This window comes from Arvicanthis niloticus, chromosome 19 (assembly GCF_011762505.2).
Source record: "Arvicanthis niloticus isolate mArvNil1 chromosome 19, mArvNil1.pat.X, whole genome shotgun sequence".
Classification (NCBI taxonomy): domain Eukaryota; kingdom Metazoa; phylum Chordata; class Mammalia; order Rodentia; family Muridae; genus Arvicanthis; species Arvicanthis niloticus.
Window position 1 is genome coordinate 25,548,491 of NC_047676.1, and position 20,250 is coordinate 25,568,740.

The 20,250-nt window shown below is 44.8% G+C and overlaps 1 protein-coding gene across 3 annotated transcripts in view; it reads right to left on the bottom strand.

Moving 5' to 3' along the window:
• Window positions 1-20,250, bottom strand: part of Mtmr12 (myotubularin related protein 12) — a 69,710-nt gene that overhangs the window by 32,513 nt on the left and 16,947 nt on the right. For 2 of the 3 annotated variants that reach the window (XM_034523602.3, XM_076916421.1), the window contains exons 2-6: window positions 11,491-11,551; window positions 8,816-8,961; window positions 7,824-7,896; window positions 5,765-5,895; window positions 4,269-4,359 (exon numbers count right to left, since the gene is read on the bottom strand). In XM_034523602.3, the coding sequence (XP_034379493.1) occupies window positions 4,269-4,359; window positions 5,765-5,895; window positions 7,824-7,896; window positions 8,816-8,961; window positions 11,491-11,551 (502 nt within the window). The remainder of the gene's footprint in view (window positions 1-4,268; window positions 4,360-5,764; window positions 5,896-7,823; window positions 7,897-8,815; window positions 8,962-11,490; window positions 11,552-20,250) is intronic. The other variant, XM_034523603.2, reaches the window with a different exon arrangement.

The window sequence follows — 20,250 nt, forward strand, 5'->3', positions numbered from 1 at the left end:
GGACAGGAAGGACTACATAGAGGTCCTGTCTCAGAAACAAGGACAAACAAGAAAAGCTAGCACAACGCTGAGCCCAGCACTAATGAAAAAGACGGTGAGCAAACACAAGTGATCACTCAAGTTCACTGGCCAGCTGACTCAGTGAAAGACCCTGTCTCAAAAATAATAAAGTGGAGAGGAACTGTGAAAGACACCCAGGGTCAACCTCTGGCCTGAACATGCATGTACACGTACCTACATGAGCATGAACACACACACACAAAATCCACATAACAATAACCAACGAGAACAAAAACAAAACAACAACAAAGCAGCTAAGTATAATGGCTCATACCTATTAATCTCAACTCTTGAGCGGTTAAAACAGGTCCACCCACTAGCCAGAGGCCGCCTACCTTGTGATACGCAGTTAGTTATAGGCCAGGCTCCAATGAGACCATATCTCAAAAAGCTATGCAGACAGACACAGAATAAAACATTATTAAAAGATCTAAGAGGAAAAGGCCAATTCACCAATAAAAGCCAGCAATCAAAATAACATCAGCAACCCTAAAATGCAGGAAAGCATGAAACAATATACTTCAAGTCCTGAAAGTAATTCATTACTAACCTAAATTGCTACAAACACAAAGCTATCGTCTAGAGTTGACAGAGAATTATGGATATTTCAAGACAAGAACAAACTAAGGCAATTTATGACCAGAGCCATCATAAAGTCAAAATCATAATAGTACATAAAAGAATCAATTTTCTGACGGCAACCCAGGAACAAAGGAGAGCTAGGGAGGAGCTCAGCACGTCCAACACACTGGACTGGGAGAGTCCTAATGCTGACAGCAGGCACTCACCCAGCCAGACAACAACCAAGAAAACGCTCTCTCAGCTCATCAAAAAGAAAAAAAAAGGTGCAGACAGGCTGAATATGTTTAAACACCAGCTCTAGAGACTGAAGAGATGGCTTTGCAATTAAGATCAAGTACTACTCTTCCAAAGGCCGCACATTCGGTTCCCATAACCCACGCTGGGTGACTCGCTATCACCCGGAACTCCAGCTCCAGAGACCAGACACCCCTGGTCTCCTCAGGCAACACCAACAAAGAAGCACATACACATAATTGAAAATAATGAAAAATAAGATTCAATCACATATTATCTCCAGGAAACAATGCACTGGCACTGACTGAGAATCAGCAGGTAGAAGTCAATCTATCAACAAATGAAGTCCACACAAGCAGGGTAACTATTCTGTTATCTGAAGTATTCTTGAAACCAAACTAAGAATATAGAAGGGAGACCACTATATAATAATCAAGGGAACAACTCATCAAGAAGACATAAAAAATAATAAACATCCATGTGCCAAATGCAAGGGTTCCCAACTTCATAAAGCAATCACTAATGGGGCATAAAGGTCTGATAGGTCCTGATAAAACGGGGTTACTTCAATAACTCCATCTCATCTATGGATCAGTCACAATCTAAAACAGAATGAGGAAACCCCAGAGTTAAACTATACCACAGACCAAATGAATTTAACATATATCTACAGAATATTCTACCTAATAAAAACAGAACACACCTTATTCTTCTCAGTAGCCCATGGAGGTTCCTCTCAAACAGATCATACACACTCTATGCTGCAAAGCAAGTCTTAGCAAATACAAAACAGCTGAAATTGTTTCTTGTACCTCATAGATCACAGTGAATACAACTAGCAATCAACAGCAACAGCATCTCACGACAAATACTTAGAGACTGAGTCATACACTCCTGAGTGGCCAGTGGGTAAGTGAAGGATACAGGGGAAATAAAACTGAAGGATGCTGGGGATCAGTGCAGTCAGTAAAATGCCTTCCTTACAAGCAAGAAAGACCCGAGTGTGATCCACGGGGGGCGGGGGGAAGGCTGGGCTGGGCTGGGCTGGTGCTCACCTTTAGTCCCAATACTCAGGAGGCAGAGGCTGGTGGATCTACATGAATTCAAATTCAGCCTGGTCTGCAAATTGAGTTCCAGGTCAGCCAGGCTTACACAAAGAAACCCTGTCTCAAAAGCAAAAAAAAAAAAGGCCAGGTGTGATGGTATAGTATGCACTGCACTTGTAATCCTAGTATCAGGAAGGCTGGAAGGCAGACTTGCAGCCACCTAGCCTAGCCTACTTGGGGAGTTGCAGGCCACCCTGTCTCAAAAAAAAAAAGGGGGGGGGGGGAGAGGAGAGGGAGACAAAATGTGGACAGTGCTTGAGGAATGACACCATAATCTTTATTCCATCATCTAAATCATCCACAAATCCTACAGTGTGACATTTTCTCAGAAATATATGCATATCTCCAAGCCTAAAGCATGCTCTTACGAGGCTCAGTCCTAGCCGGGGCGTGGCTCTCTCCCTCAAATGGCTGCCTCTGCCAAGGAAGAAGGACTTGCTTGGCAGAACACACCAGTCTTTGTACTTCCTTTTGTCTTTACATCCTTGAGTGCAGCGACTTAGTCCTGCTCACTCCCACCCTCCACAGGACCAGGCCCACAGCAAGCACTCAATAGATGTTTACTAAATCAATGGTCGGTGCAGTGCAGTCCAATGTATGTGCTCTTAAACAAGCCAACCAGACGTTTCTGACATGGGAGCCAGGTTCACTAAGCACCCACTTCCTCTAGAGTACTCTAGAATCTTAAATAAACTTAAGTGTATTTCTTGAGTATATAGACTAAAGAAAAAAGAACTCAGAGAGAAATAGGGTTATTTTAAATTGTCTCAAATTTTTGAAATGTATGAGTACACTGTTGATGACACATCAGAAGAGAGCAGCACCACCTGGCTGCTGGGACCTGAACTCAGGACATCTGGAAGAGCAGCCAGTCCTCTTATCTGCTGAGCCATCTCTCCAGCTCAATTTATTTTTTGATTGGTTTCAAATTTCCAGTATAATATTGATTTTACCATTTTTTCATTTAATTCAGAAAAATTAAAATTCATCTGTGTGTGTACCAGATGTTGATACCAGGCATCTTCCTCTACTGCTCCCGAACTCATCTTTGAGACAGGGTCCCTTATTAGATCTAGACCTTGCTCTGAGCAAGACTGGGTGGCCAGGAAGCTCCCAAAATGTACCTTTTTCTGCCCCTGGTGTCACAGTTGGAAATGCACTACTGCACTGTCTTTGACATGGATGCCAGGAGTTCACACTCAAGTCTTTGTGCCTGCACAGTGTGCACTTTAGCCCGAGCCACCTCTCTAGCCCCTCATTTTACTTTTCCTAAGAAGTAACCACAAAACAATTCAGTGTAACATGAAAGCAAACAGACCTAAAAGATAAAAAGCAAAGATCACAGGAAAAAAGAAAGAAACCTCTAAATGAAGCATGCATTGAGTCTTGAACCCTGATATATGCTGTCATCTGGGAAGTGTGCTAGATAGTTTTATGTCACTTTGACACAAGCTATAGTCATCTGAAAGGAAGGAACCTCACCTGAGAAAATGCCTCCATAAAACTAGGCTATGACAAGCCTACAAGGCTTTTTCTTTATCAGTGATTGATGGGGGGAGGGCCCAGCCTTTGTGGGTAGTGTCATCCCTGGCCTGGAGGTCCTGGGTCTTATAACAAAGCTAGCTGAACAAGCCAGGGAAAGCAAGCCAGTAAGCAGCATCCCTCCATGGGCTCTACATCAGCTCCTGCCTCCCTGTTTGAGTTCCTGCCCTGACTTCCTTCAATGGTGGACTACAATGTGGAACTGTAAGCCAAACACCCCCTCTCCTCCCAGCCTGCTTTTGGCCATGGTGTCTCATCACCCTACCTAAGACAGGAAGGATGCAGACGCTTTGGGAGATTGGGCATTCCTGGAGGAAGCAAGTCACTGGAATCTCTGAAGAGAACAGGTCTTTAAAGGCTATGTCTGCTTTCTGTTCCCTTCTTTTTCTATTCCGTGTCCTTCACCTTGATGTGAACAACTTCCCTTCCATAAATACATGGGCCAAGAAACCATGGAGTGAACCCTCTCAAATGGTGAACCAAAATAAATCTTTCTCCTCTTTCCTGACAAATATTTGATCATGGAGAAACAAACTAACAATGATGGGGTTTCCCTTCCTGTCACAGGTGAGAGTAGAATGGAACCTTGTAGGAGTGGGGACACTTGCCAGGAATTCCAGCATTCAGGAGACCAAGACAGAAGTTCCTGAATTTGAGGTCAGCTTGGGCTATAAGGAGAGACAAACCCAAAACCAAACGGAAACGCCCCTGACTACTCTACAACGATCGGTCAGAAAGACTTACCTGTGTCATGCACAGCAGCTGCATAGGAAAACAGAAACAGTCTTTTCAGCAGTTTGGTACTCTGGGTATGATGGATTATGCCACTGACAATCTAGAGAAGAAAGGACCAATGGATACAGTTATGCTTCTGCTAGATCAACGCTAAGAAAGGTAGGGGCCAACTTAATCTTTGTTCTCTATCACACCTACAGGGCTCTGGGGACATCACAACCTCTGCTGAAGCTGGAATCAGCTCTTGGAATAGTGCCACAGCAAACAGAACATGACAAAATAGTCATGCTTTCTAAGAGTTCTTAATTTCTAAGGAAAAGTTAAAACATAGTCTAATTTCCCAAAAACCAAGAGTTAAAAATCCCAATTGCCCTATTAGGTCAGTTCTAAGTGTTCAACATGTCTAAGCCTCACAACTGATATCAGACAATAAGCAGGACATTAGCTGAATCACTTGTGGGTCCTCTAGACAATGAAGGAAAGGGACTAGGGTTGTAGCTCAGTTAGTGGTATGCTTGTCTACCATGCACAAAGTCCCAGTAGCACATGCCTATAGTCCCAGCTCAGGAGGTAGAGGGAGGAGGCTCAAAGCTTCAAGGTCATTCCCAGCTACACAGAAAGGCCAGCCTGGGCTACACAAGACCTTGTCTTGAAAGGAAAAAGAAAAGAAATATGTCTACTGTGCTTTCTGTCTGTTTATTGTGTTAACTAAAAGTATGTTTGGATAAACGACTAAAATAACTGTTTGAAAGGAAATACTCTATCTCTTGAGGAATTTTCTCCATCTACAGCTTTCTTTGCCTGCTTAGAAGAGATACTACAATCACATTTCCTACCCTAACTCAACTACCATACTATCTGAGAGAGAATAAGGGCATCACCCATAGAGTGCATAGTTCACTGCAGATAAGACAGTATAAGCACACTGGCTTCTTGTTGGGCTTTCCCTAACTGGAGCACTATGAGAGGGGGCAAGACCTTCACTGTCTTGACAAGAAAAACCGAAGAAATTATAACGAACCGCAGCAAACCGGTACAGCCATTCCTGACTACAACTTGCTATGACCACCAGGAAATGATGCTGTATCTCCAAGGGTGCACCTCGTGACCTGACTTTGCTCATGTGACCTGTGTTCCTAGGTCCACACACAACTGCTACCTTGTAGAGGTAAGCACTCTTAAGAGTTGGAAGGCAGCAGCACTCCTGCTTTACACAGGCTGTCAGGATGAGGACCAGCCTGGGCGTTCCCCAGTGGACCCTTACCTGACGCATCACTTCCCACCCTGCAGTGCTTCTAGGTGGCCAGCACTGTGGATTGGAGGACTCAAAGCACATACCAAGTCAATACAGTCATGCTTGCCCACTATCTCCCAGAGTAATCCAATGAGATTACAGCTGATTTCAGCTACACCAAGTGAAAGGCTCCCTTCCATCTTCAGGTGATATAAGCCAAGCCTACAGTCCCTGATATGGGAAAAACCTAGAAACACATGCAGCTAGTTACCCTTTTGACTTCCTCCTCCTTTGTGTACCTCAGACAGAAGTGGAGCACCCGCAGGTCTTTGCAGTGGATAACAAGCTTCTCGGGGTACTTCTTCAGTTGTCCACTCAGAGGTTTTTTTTTCTCATCAAACACTACAATCAATGTGGAAATCATGAGTAGAAATGAATGTCACATGGCAATGCTAAAGACCAGGAAGACTGTCAGGTTCTAAGGGCACATCCCTCTCAGCAGGAGTCCTTTTTTTGTTTTATTTCTTGCAGGTTTTTGGTTGGTTGGTTGGTTGGTTGGCTGGTTGGTTGATTGGTTGGTTGGTTTTTTTAAAGACATGGTTTCCTTGTGTAGTCCTGGCTGTCTTGGAACTCACTTTGTAGATCAGGCTAGCCTCAAACTCTGAGATCCACCTGCCTCTGCCTCCAAAGTGCTAGCTGTGTCTGGCTTCCAGCAGGATTTTTAATTTCTCTAGAGTAAACCTAAGAGCAGGCTCTAACAGCCTGAAGAAGACTCAGCTCTGATGGAACTGAAAAATGTCTCAGCAGCTATGAGCACTTCCTGCTCTTTCAGAGGATCAGAGTTTGAGTCCCAACATTCATGTCAAGACATTCACAACTGCCTGTAGCTCCAGCTCTAGGGACTGGAGTTCTTATTCTGTCTGTCTGTCTGTCTGTCTGTCACACACACACACACACACACACACACACACACACACACACACACACACACCTTAAGTCTGGGAAGATAGTACAGCAGGTTAAGAGCACTTGCTGCTCTTCCATAAGACAGGGGTGGTTTCCAGGACCCACATGGAGGGAGGCCACAAACCATTGTATCTCCTCAAGATCCAACTTGCACTTTGCAGGCACCAGGCATGCATGTGGCACATACACATATAGGCCAACACTCAAATACATAAAATTTAAAAATTAATAAAGATTTAAAAGGGAAAAGCTGCAAAACTGCAAAATCTGAGATCATAAAGGATGGAAGGGAGCATGCTGGATTACATTTGCACACTAGTCAGCTCCTACACTTATGCTCCTCTTGACATTTCCCTCCCTGCTTCAGCGCCTGTACTCACTCAGCACCTACTGGTGTTGAGACTGAGTGCCAGCTATTTCAACCCAGGCTGAACAATTTCTGAAAATGTCCTGAACCCCAAAATGAAGAACAGAGAATAGAGTGAGGCTTGGAAGGACAGTCTAAAGTCAGCAGAAAGGACGTCCTAATCTGATACTTTCAAGCATGGGGGCGGGGGCGGAGGAGAGTGGAAGGCAAGGTTTCTATCCTGGAACTCACTCTATAGACCAGGCTAGATTCAAATTCAAGGATGCCCCCGCCTCTGCCTCTTGGGAATACAGGTGTACAGTACCATGCCTGGCTCAAGCTTTTCTTCCTTTTCTAAGGACACTGCCACATAAGCACAGAATGTGTGTCAAGCATATCCCCATTACTTGCATATAATGAACCTCGTCTGATCAACATTTAACAGGGAGTATTAGGGAAAAAACAAAACAAAACAAACAAACAAACAAAAAAAACAGGTTTCAGGTGTGGGTGGCTTCCACCTGAAAACTTAGCACTCAGGAGGAAGAGCCAGAGGCAAGATCATAAGGTTGACACTTAGTGAGCTCCATTAAAACAAACAAACAAACAAACAAACAAACAAACAAAAACTATCTCCATAAGAAGGAGGTGAGTCAGCAAGACGGCTCAGCGGGTAAATGGGGCTTGCCAGGATCCCCAGGACCCGAGGGATGCAAGGAAGAAAGACCAAATGGCTCCTGCAGGTTGGCCTCTGACCTACACACACACACACACACACACACACACACACACACACACAACCCTACACACATCTGAAGAGAAAAGAATGCAACAGCGAGAGGGTTTGAGGCCAGCGTGCTCACTTCTAACCAAGGCACCCAAACACAGGCTACATCATGCTGCACCTACCATTCACGGGGCTGCTTTGCACAAAGTAACTTACATAACACTTTAACAGACTGGAAATATCATAATCGTTGCTATACACTGTGGGGAGGGAAGGGAAGGAGACACTCACCTCCATAAATCTGATCCACACAGTGGAGTGGAACATCATTTACTCCTATGATCTTATTCTTAAACTGAGTTTCCTAAAAAGGGAAAAAAAAAATCAAAGGAAACAAGGGTGACTCCTTTAAATCACTGTTCTCCACTGAGCACTGAGCACTGAGGCAGTCACCATACCCCCAAAGGTAGGGATGCTGCAGTATATGCAAGAAAATCCCCAGGGACCAGCTGTTCCAACCCAGGAAGAACATGCTACTTGAGGGCTGCACCCAGGAAACCCACTGTGCCCCCAAATCAAGTGAGGATGTGATGGTATTTCTGCACACAAATACAAACAGGTGAAGTAAAGCTCCCTGGAAAGCTGAGAAAACGCTGGGAGGGTCATGTGTTTTGGCAAAGCGGCCTGTGCTCGGGACGAGGAGCCAAGCTCTGCAGCAGATGGCCAGCCTTGGACAAAGCTGCAAAGGGGTCTAGGGCAGCCGACACACGGGGTCAGCCCAGCAGAGTCCTGGTAGGTTTCCACTGGGAAGCATAGCTGCTCCTCTCCTACGGCTCGCTCCTAAGAAGATACAAGTCTCACAATGACCCTGCAACTAGGTTCAGATCAAACAGAAACAACCCAAGCTCAAAGGCTGCGCTCTTCATCAGTTTCACTCAGCCTTCAGTTCCCGAATCTGTGAAAGCGCTTAGCAGAGGAAACATGAGGAACTGTGCGTGTGTGAGGTTATTCCAACAAGTGACTCACGCTGTGCTGAGTACAGAAGAAATTGGGAAAAAGTTGATGGTGTCAACTTATAAGGGTAAAAGCAAGGGAGTCATCAAGTACGGGTGGCAGTTTCTAGGTGGTCCTCCAGGCGGAAGGAGCCCCTGAAGGGCAAGAGCAGACCACTGATAGGAGACCTCGGTCCCTTGTTGTCGTTGGGGAGAGGGAGAAGTGCGGGCAAACCAATGGAGCCTCCCCTGCACTCTCCCTAGCATTCAGCAAATGCAGCTCGTACATACCCCGCCATTATCCAAGGCTGAGTCTTCATCCCCCAAGAAAGAAATCTTGAAGTCAGTGCAGACGAGCCTCCCGTAGACGCCACGCTGACAGGAATCTTCCTGCACATACTTCAGGACTGTGCTGGCTTCACAAAGCAGTTGTTCACCTGATGAAAGCCAAAGCAAGCTCTCCTCAGAGGCCTCAGGGAAATGCACAGAATGTGACTAAGCTTTCCCACTGTTCAAACAGGGACAAACAAACACACAATACAGCTCACGCCAAAGAAGCAGAACTGCAAACCGAGGAGAGAAACTGAGGCAGAGCAGGGCAAGTCACTGAATGGTGCAGGGACATCTTCATGCTGGGATCCCTCTGACCTGTCATCATGAGAATGGGAGTTCCACCCAGCTGACACTCATGTCAAGCCCCTTCTCTCTCATTTGTTTGGAGCCTGGGTCTCACTATATTACACAGATGGCTTTGAGCTCACTATGTAGCCTAGGCTGGCCTAACCTCTCAGTAATCCTCGTCTCAGCCTTCCAAGTGCTGGGATTCGAGTCGCACCCTGCACCAGCTTTCGGCTACCTTCTCTAGTGTAGATGATGGTGTTCATTACCCAGCAGGTGTCTCACAGCAATGACTCTCTGCGTGAAGCAAAGGCCACAGGTTGGCCAGCTCTGCTGGAATTCCGACTCAGCCCCTTCCCCTGCATAAGCCAGGGCTTCTGGAGGATGAGAGGGAACAGGCAGCCATGGGAGTGGGGTGGAGTGGAGTGGGGTGGGGTGGGGACTGTCTCTCTTAGTTCAAAGCACTTCCTCTCTGTGGGCCACTTCCTGTGCTCCATCTACAGGCACTCAGTCCACATGAGAAACTACAGTTCCTGAAGACAGACTCTATGGCCAAAACACACTAGGGCTGGGACCTAGGGAAGCATCCTCTGCTCCATGGAAGCAGAGAAATTCTGCTGGTATTTGGGTAAAGGACAGGACATGCAGGAAATGGAGAGCAAACTTTACAACAAAAACAAACGAATTTTCTTGTCACCCAGCAGATAACCATCTTTCCCACAGGGTCTCCCTCTGGCTTTTTTTCACCTTTGAATTCACTTGTTGGCTAAAAATTCATTTACTCTAACTTCCAAAACGAAGATGAAGACTAAGCTGTCAGCCACTCAGACTCTTTCCTCTTTCCATTCAAGTGGGCAGTATCTGCAACGGAAGCACTACGGAAACACCTGACGATGGCCCCATCATTAGGTCAGCCTCCAGAGAGACCACAGTGTTTGAAGAAAACAATCAAGTTGGGGCCTGTTGGGGTTTAAAACAGTCCCAGAAAAAGGACCTTAGCTATGGTCAAGGTGAAAGATAAGTGGATAAGGCTTCTTACACTTCAGCTCCCCAAGACCAGAAGCGCCTCATCCGAGAGTCATGTAGTGGAGACAGGAAACCAGTGGGCAGCGGCTACCACAGCACATCTGCTGAGAACTTTTGCAACATGGCATGCAGCGAGCGCAGTCTGACACGCAGCTGGGGTCTGGAAAGGCTCTTATTTTAGGCTAAGGGACAGGGAAGTTACCTGTCTTACAAGAGGCTGCCAGGTTCTATAAGGTGGAAAAATATACTTAACATCGAGTTAAAAATAGAGGTTACTTTCAAAAGCTAGAATTCCAAGGAGGAGGGAAAATCAACCATATGAAAGATGAATAAAAGTTTAGGGCATCATTAAAGAAAAAGAAAGGCCTTTGAAATTTTAAACCATTATTTAAATGTCTAAAATAAAAGTCAGGCATCCTTGTTATGGAAGAAGATATATTACAAAAAAAAAAAACAAAAACATCATGCACATCTGTAAACCCAATATTCTAGAGACAGAGGCAGAAGGGCTACGAATCCCAAGCCAGCCTGCTCTATTCAAAACATAGTTTCAAAATAAACAAAACACTTAGAAAAAGAAATGATTTGGAACTGGGGAAAAATGTGAAAAGGACTATACCAGTGGCAAGACTTTCCACTTACGAGGGAGATATACCACCAGAAGGTCTCTGCTCTTGAACTCAGAATCAATTAAAATTTAATATGAGCGTTAGCCACTCTCCTCTGTCTCAAAAGCAGTCAACCAACCCAGGCTCCTTCATAATGAATGACTTCAGAGCAAAGCTCCAGTACCCCAGCCTCACCTGTGCTGAAATCCACCAGCAGACACACAGGTGAGCCTCTCCCACCTCACTCCTCCCCTACCCCCTACCCCCCACCCCCCACCCCCTACCTCCCACTCCCGTGCTGGGAGACCCGGCCAGCTGTGATATCTGAGAGAAACTATGGACTGAGGCAGCAAGAAAGCATACAGACCATGGGATTCTTCCAGGGAATAGGACATTCTAGACTGGAGACCAGAAAAGATGGATGACGCCAAGTAGGACACCCTCAAAAGGTCCCGCTGCATTGTGAAAAGAGTGAAAATTTCCCATTATCTCCATCAGGTTGGAGAAGGGAAACAAAGAAAATTCTTTCCAAATGCTGTAACACCCAGAGCCAGGTGTGTAGTTACTAAAGCCTTTGACATCTTTGTTAGGATACATTATTACTGTTATGTGCTAGAGGATGAAAACAAAGGAGTTTATATATAGCAACACTAGGGATGATGTAATCCATCTTTTGGCCTCAAGCTATATATGAGATATTAACATGGCCGTTACCTGGCAACAAGTGAAGAGTGACTTCCTTCTCTGTTACTTCCTTTTCATTTGTGTGAATTTCCTAAAAATAAATAAGTAACAAATAAATACAAGAGCAAACTATTTTCTTTGTTTAAGGGCTCAAAATAACAATGAAGGCATGCTTTCAGAATACACATTAAACTATCACATATGCTCCGGAACTTTTAGTTAACAAGCTACTGATGTTACAGTTACTTATTTTGTGTGTATACACATGCAAGCACAAGCATGTGTCACAATATGAGTGCACGTGTATGTCAGGGGACAACTGGGTTTCTCTTTCCACCATGTAAGTCCCAATGATCAAACAGGCTTTAGGCTTGATAGCAAATATATTTATCCACTGAACTAGCCTTTAACAAGCTACTTTTAAAGTACATGTTCTGGGGGCTGGATCTGTGGTCTAATATGCATAAAAAAAAAGCCCTAGATTCAATCCCCAACATCAAAAACCAAACCAACCAACCAAACAAAAACAGGATGTAGAGAGATGACTCCTTCTGTAAAGTGCTTGCTGCACAGGCATGAGGACCTAAATCCTGTCCAGCACCCATGTATAAGCAGGGCACAGCGGCATGCACCTGTAATGCAGAGACATGCATGCGGCATGCAGAGACAGGAGGATCCCTGAGGCTTACCGGCTAGCCAGTCTACTCAGACATGTAATCCTGGCTCAGTAAGGCTGTCTCAAAAAGAATAACATGGAGGACAACTAAAGAAGACACCCAGCGTCAACTTGTGGCCTTCACAGGCACACACATACATATATGTATACATAAACAAACAGGATGTGGTAGCACATGCCAGTAATCCCTGTACTCGGGAAGTGGAAGCAGGAGGATCGAGTTGCTCAAGGTCATTCTTGTCCATAAAGCAAAGGTAAGGCCAGCTTGGGCTATAGGAGACTCTCGCCTTAAAAAATAAAACAGCGGGGCTGAATGGTTCAGTGGGTAAAAGCACTCGCTACCAATCCTGATGATCTGAGTTCGATTCCCAAGACTATGCAGTAGAAGAAAACTGCTCCAACCAAGTTGTCCTCTGAATTCTTATTAGTGCCAGCACACAAAAATGAACACACCACAAAATAAAGAAACAAATGTCATTTTAAAATATAAAAACAAAATGTTTTTATGACAGGGTGTGGTGCCCTGGTCTGAAGTTCCAGCACTTTGAAGACTGAAGCAGAGGAACTGGAGTTCAAGGTCATCCTTGGCTAGAGAGTCAGTTACAGTCTTGAGACCTTGTCCCAAAAACCAAAGTGGAATGTGCCTCAGAAACAACAGAGTGACTCCTGGCCTCTACAGATAGAATACTTACCAAAAATTCCACACTGTTCTTAACCCTGCCATTTCCAAACTAAGTCTTGTATGTGTGTGCACACACACACACCTTTTTTAAAATTTTTCTTAAAATAGAATATACTATAACAAGGTAATGAAATGTGTATGTACACAGGAAGAAGGTCATCTATAGAAAATGGGTCATTTAAACGAATCCCGGACAAGTGCTGGAACCAGGGCATCAAAGGAAAAGCGGGTGTAAGTAGTCCAGCATGGGAAACGAGATACAGTACCAAACACCTTTGCAATGCACTGTCAAGGTCACTGTCCTAAAGGCACCAAACTGCAGGAGACAGACAGAGGACATAGAAAACAGACTGGCACACCCTTCTAAGAGATGGCAAATGGAGTGCATAAGCAGACAGGACGTGAGAAGAGGTGAAAACACGGCTGGCATGGGCGTGTCTTAAAGTAACATGTGCACCTCCTTAAGGATCTGGGCTGTCTTCCATGGGAAACAAGAGACAAGGTAAGCAGGAATAAATCTAACAAACGTCATTCAAGAAAAAGCACAGGGCTGAATCAGAAGCATGAGTGGGCCATAGCTGACAGGGGAAAGTGTCCCACCCTCAAAGATGGGTCCTAAGGGACGGAGTGAACAGCTGTACTGCCTGTCTTGTGACACCAGCACCAAGAGAACCTACACAAGGGTGAAGCCACAGAGGTCAGTCAGACATGTGCAGAGAGGGGCCGGGCCGCTTTGGCTGAAAAGGAAAGGCTGGAGTAGAGCTCACTGGTAGGCCCCGATAAGGACTTGAGACAAGTCCTAATTGCTCAAGCCCCAGCAATTAAAACAACGAAACAATAGTCGGAAAGAGGAGGAATAAAGAAACGCTGAAGGAAGACCCCTGGAGGAAGACCCACTGTCTCCATTCTGAAACACAAAGCACAGCCAACAAGGTGTTCAAAGAATACTATCAGTCAGCTAGAACATTTCCTGGAGTGATGGGTGGAGAGGCTATGCTTAGTACCTTTAGCTTTAGAAGTCCTGACTTCTTCCTTGGAATAATTTTAAATACATTTTGATATTGGCACCAAGCTGGTAACTGAAAACCAATCTTATTTCAAAATCTTGAGAAAACCCAAAAGCAACAAAGTCACCCAGAAACACATATTTCAGGAAGCATTTGATGATTTCAATGTCAGAAGAGCATGGCAGAAAATCAACAGATTCCTAACCTCCTCAACTTCCTACCGACACTGCCACTATTCACCACACTTCCTCAGCACTGGAGCCAGGAAAGGAAGGTCAGAACACAGAAAGATGCTGTTGCTGCTGAAAATAATCTTATCCCCAAATAGATGCAAGTCCTCATCTCAGAGGACACTAAATCAGCTACACCAACACCCTGCTCACACCACATCTACATCACAGAGACCACACCTATTTGGAATGCTGTCAAAAGTCATTAAGACCTGAGCAGTAGTAACAGATGTATAGAACTCTGCACACAATGACCAAAGTTCAATAAACTTACCTGCATGCTTTAACTAACAAACCTGCCAACACCTAAAAAGCTTTCGTTCATACCAGATACTTATTCCCCATTAGTACCCCATTCTCCTCACAGCCCCAGGACTGTGTCCACTTCACAGATGAGAAAATTGACTTTCAAAGAGGACCAGCAACTTAAGTTTTAAGGACAAAAGTCATCGACCTGGGCTACACAAGAGTCTACCTCAAATAAATATATTTTCACATGTGCATCTTCTCCCAGTCAGGCTGTTTCACGCCAAGGCATAAGCTGTTGTCTCCATGGTGGACAGATGACCACCAGTTATGCAAACGTGAGTTTTACTGATAAATGAATACATACACTCTCTTCCTTAGTCCATGTCGCCATGACCCAGTAGCCATTATGGACTCAAATGCCAAATTATGTTCAAATGCCAAAGTCTCCTCCAGTCGTCCAGGGCCAGCCTCACTGAGACAGAGGAATGATGATGAACGTTTCTTGAACCACGAGTACCTGGCTTGTTTAAAGGGCTTTGTATTGATTAGCTCAGTTAATCCTCACAGAAAGCTTCTGAAGTAACCATCAGACACTAGAGTGTGTCCTTTACAGATGAAGCCATCAGCTGGTGTATGGAGCAGTCGGATTCATGCTCAGATATCTAACCTCACCTACTCAGAGCTCTTGCCGAATGCCACAATGTCTCTTGTATCAAACGGAGAAATGTAAGGAAAAGGAAGACGGTGATGGGTCAAGCAGTTCTTAGTCTCACCTGAAATCAGATCAGTACCACAGAGTGTACCCACAGAAGCTGGGCGTGTGGTACAAGCCTGTAATCTCAGCACTTGGAAGGTTCAGGAGTTCAACGTCTCAGCTATCTTCTGTTACTTCAAGAACAGCTACATGAGACCCATCAAAAAAGATGGTTGGGGGCAAGGAGACAGCCTCAAAGATGAAGGAAAAAAAAAAAAAAAGACCTGCTGTACTAGTCAAATACTCGAGAGTGTCAATGGAGGATTGATTTTACATTGGCCAGCAGTTTAGTGTCAGTCCATCGGGGTGGAAAAGCACAGCATCAGCAGAGGCATTTCCACCGTGATGGACAAGCAGCAGAGAGAATGGTATACAAAGAACCAGAACAAGATCCATTCATTGGGTCAGAGGCCCATGATCTAACAGACTCTAGAAAATTTTCACCACCACACCCAGTGTGCTTTACTAATCTCCTAGGCATTTCTAAATCCACTTAAACTGAGCCAAAGTAACTATCACACCTACTCTTCACAAGTAATGAACCAAAATGACACTGGCCAGCTGTATAGGAAAGAAATTTGGGCTTCACTCATACCAGATGATGGAGTGGTCCCTAGTGATCCCTGAGGACTTACTCCACTGTGTAAAGCTTCAATCTCTTGGTTGCCATCCCAACTCTGGAGTTTAGTGGTTCACTGTGCTCCAACACTAATTAATGCTGCTGTGTATGTACTATCTAGGCAAGACAACACTTCCATTTGCACACAGCCTAGTGGTCATCCTAAGAGTGCCCTTTTATACCTCCTCCTACCAGCCTCTCTAACAGTATCCAATTCTATCAGTATCACCTGTAAAGGGTACCCACAGTCCATGCTCCTGTCTTCTGTCTAACAGAACCATCCTATTGCAGGTAGCCTCATCTCTACCCACACCATGAAATACCTTTCCAACTAGGCTGCTTGCATCTGCTTTCTTTCTAATCCACTCTCCATCCTCAAGTAGAGACCTCTTCAGAACACAGCCTGCTGGGGCTTAGGCATGGGAGAAAGACTGTGAAGCCTGTTCAAGCTGGTCCACACCTACATGACCAGTCTGCCTCCTATCACACCCGCATCTCCATACTGGATACTAGGTCTTCTCTCGGCCCATGTATCTCTCACACCCTCTCATCCGGAGTTGTCTCCACAGGCATTTCCTCTTGCTTTGAGTGGCTTCCTATCTCTCTTTGTCACTGACAATTTTGTGTGTGTGTGTGTGTGTGTGTGTGTGTGTGTAGCTCAGTGCAAAATCATTTCCTCAGGGAAACCTTCTCTGTTGCCAGGTCCCTCCAGCCTCCTGTGTCTCTCTCCCTCTCGTATAATTACCCATCTCTCTGAAGTCAATAAGCCCTTTGGGGCAAGTTTTTATCCCCAAAATCTAATAGCGGTCTGATACATAGTAAATACTCGAAGATTTTGTTGAATTAATTAATAACTAAAAGTAGAGTTCATACTTCTTATATTTCATTTTTAATTTCCAGCCAAATTAACTAATTCCAGTGCTTAGGAGGGTAAGGCAGGAGGATTACATGCTTAAGGGCAGCCTGGGTGCCAAGTGAGACCCTGTCTCAAAAATGTGGAATAAGGGGGCTAGAGATATGGCTCTCTAGTTAGGAGCCCTCGCTGCACCTGCAAAGGACCCAGGTTCAGTGGAGCATGGCAGCACACAACTGTCTGTAACTCCTTCCAGATCCAACTGCTTTTTCCAGCCTCTGTGGGTATTGCGTGGACATAGTACACATATACATGGGCAGCCAAAACACTCATAAACATAAAATAAAAATAAATATATGTATTTTAACACACACACACACAGCCAAGCATGGTAACTCACTGAAATCCATGCCTTCTGAAGCTCTAGGCCGGCGGATCAAGAAGAGTTTGAAGCCAGTCTTGACAACACAGTGAACTCTAGGCCAGTCTGGGTTACAAGTACAACTCTGTCTCAAATAACATTTAGAACTGGAAAATAACTTTAAGTTTCCTAATGAGCAGATTCTGAAATCAACAAGAAATTAAAAAAAAAAAAAAAAAAAAAAAAAAAGCTTAATAGGAGATTAAGAAACGGTAGTAGCTGGGGCTGGAGATGGCTCAGCGGTTCAGAGCACTGACTGCTCTTCCAGAGGGTCTGCGTACAATTCCCAGCAACCACATGGTGGCTCACAACCGTCTGTAATGGGATCCAATGCCAATGTCTGAAGAGAGCAGCAGTGTACTTACATACATAAAATAAATAAATAAATAAATCTAAAAATAAAAAATTTTTAAAAACCCAACAACTAGATGTGGCCATTGGTATGGCTGGCATCATCAAATGTTCTAACCATGGCACAGTATGCCAAGGAAAGAACATTCCCTTAAATACTGCCATGCCATGTGTGGCATGAATCTAGACTGTCACTCACAAAGCAGGTTTACAAGAACTTCAGCAGGGCAGCCTCCGTGGACAAACCGGGCATCATTCCAGGGTCTCACAACCGGATTACACAGCAGCCAATGAACCGCCGCTTTAGTGGTCTTGTTCTTTGGGCAGTGAGGCTTTTACCCCATCTTGGTTTCCAAGGCAGGCCCAGGATTCTTCTGCCTCTGCACCTTCTACCACACTACCCTTCAAGCCTGACACTCTGTCAGTGGTGTAAGCCTATAGCTATGAATCGTGACACAGAATTCCTCACTGACCTCATTAACTACTGTGTTCCATGTGCAGGAAATAAAATGTATGATTGCTAATAATCAAGCAGAAAAGCCTCTACAGGTTACAAAGACCGACTTTTCCAAAGCAAACCCATTTCAAAGAGACAAGATGTCAACACATGTGTAAGTTATAAATGACCTAACGGGCTCTGTCCTACGCCTGTCCCTCTCCATTCAAAAAGGAACAAAGCTTGCAGTTATGGCATAAAAGAACAGCAAAACAGTGTTGTCCCTGGGACAAAACAGTGTGTCTCGACTTTTACAGCTGAACTAAATTTCAGTGACATGGACTCAATTGGAATCGGGGCAAGACCCAAATGAGAAGCAGTCCCTCCAGAGTGGCAGGGTCAGAGCTGGACTTCACTCACTTCCAATTTCAATGTTTACCTCAGTGTATGGGCACTCTGTTTGTTTTAATTTAAAAACAGCGAAATGGCATGAAAAATAAGCCTGCCGATTTCTGAAACTTTTCTTCCACAGATCAAAAGGAGTTAGCTGCATCTCTTCTGGCCCCCACCGGGAAGATCAACAGTTCCTAGGGCCTGCAGCTGCCATTACCCAGCATCCAAGTCGTCCCCCCCCCCCACATGCTCAGCCAGAAACACATCCTTTTCTCACAATGTTTATGACAGACAAGATGAGAGCCCGAGAACTGTCACCCAAAGGAGACACACCCACAGAAATTCCCAGCACCACAAGAGTTGTCAATCTGTCTTCTCAGATCTGTTTCTGAGGAGACACAAAATCACAGGGCTCCAGTGAGGAGTCAGTACCCCATGCTATACATCTGATAACGGAGAGTTGTGAAATGATTTCAACAAAAACTGAGGATCCTAAATACCAAATGTAGGGGAGACGGCCCAGTGATTAAAGCACTTGCCATGCAAGGGTGAGGATCAGAGTTTGAGCCCCAGAACCCAGCTAAAATACCAGCGGGGTGTGGTGGCCCAATTTTAATTCCAGCTGTGGTAGGTGGAAACGGGACCCCTAGAGCAATTAGGTAGCAAGACTGGCTGAACTGGTGAGCGGTCCTATTTAATGAATGAGGTGGAAGAGCAATTGAAGACAACTGTCATTAACTTCAGGCCTACACACACACACACACACACACACACACACCTGTCATTAACTTCAGGCCTACACACACACACACACACCTGTCATTAACTTCAGGCCTACACACACACATACACACAACTATCATTAACTTCAGGCCTACACACACATACACACACACAACTGTCATTAACTTCAGGCCTACACACACACATACACACAACTATCATTAACTTCAGGCCTACACACACACACACACACACACACACAACTGTCATTAACTTCAGGCCTACACACACACACATACACACAACTATCATTAACTTCAGGCCTACACACACACACACACACACACAACTGTCATTAACTTCAGGCCTACACACACACACACTCATGAGCACACACATGTGCCTAGCTAAATGCAAACATATATACAAACCTGCACTAGTTGGTGTTACTATTGCTGTGATAAAACATCACAGCCAAACACGACTTGAGGAGGAAACGGTCTAGCTGGCTTAGCTTCCAAGTCACTGTTCATCACTGAAGCAGTCAGGACAAGACGTCAAGCAGGGCAGGAACCCGGAGGCAGGAGCTGATATGCACAGTCAGGGAGGGTGCTGCTTGCTACGTTGCTCTACCCTGACTGCTTTCTTATAGAACCCAGGACTTCCAGCCTAGGGATGGCACTACCCACAGTGGACTGGGTCTTCCCATATCAGTCACTAATGAAAATGCCCTATAGGCTTGTCTACAAACAAATCTTATGGAGGCATTTTCTCAGTTGAAAATCCCATCTCTCAAATGACTCTATCCTGTACCAAGTTGACATAAAACTAGCCATCACAACACACCAAAAAAAGACAAAAAAAAAAAAAAAAAAAAAAAGGAGGAAAAAGATGAATTTATCTTCATTATGATATTCAGACAAAAAAATTGTTGACTCCTTGGATAATCAAGACAATAGTTACTAAAAGCCACAGAAAATTGCACCTGCATATTTCATTTAATTTTCAAGATAGTAAATTACCCTTTCTGCTCTCAAAGACTGAGCCAGAGAAAGTGCAGAGGGCCTTTAGCTTCAGCTATACAACCTAAGCTGTGCTCTAACCTTTAATCCAACCTGCCTCTGCCTGCGGACCTCCTCTCTGGGATGCTGCCTCTGCCCATCAACACTCATAGTCTGAGTTACTCAACAGCCATCCCTTCTGACCTGCTCTAGTGCAGGCACGGTAATCAGAGACAACACAGCACACATGTCTACCTCTTTAGAGTACACTACCACAGCATAAAAGACGAGTGCCTGAGGAACACCAGGTACAAGGCAACACAGCAAAAACACCTAACACATCCAGCATCTCATAGAGCCCAACTGGCCTCCACTGGATGGACGATGTGGCTGAG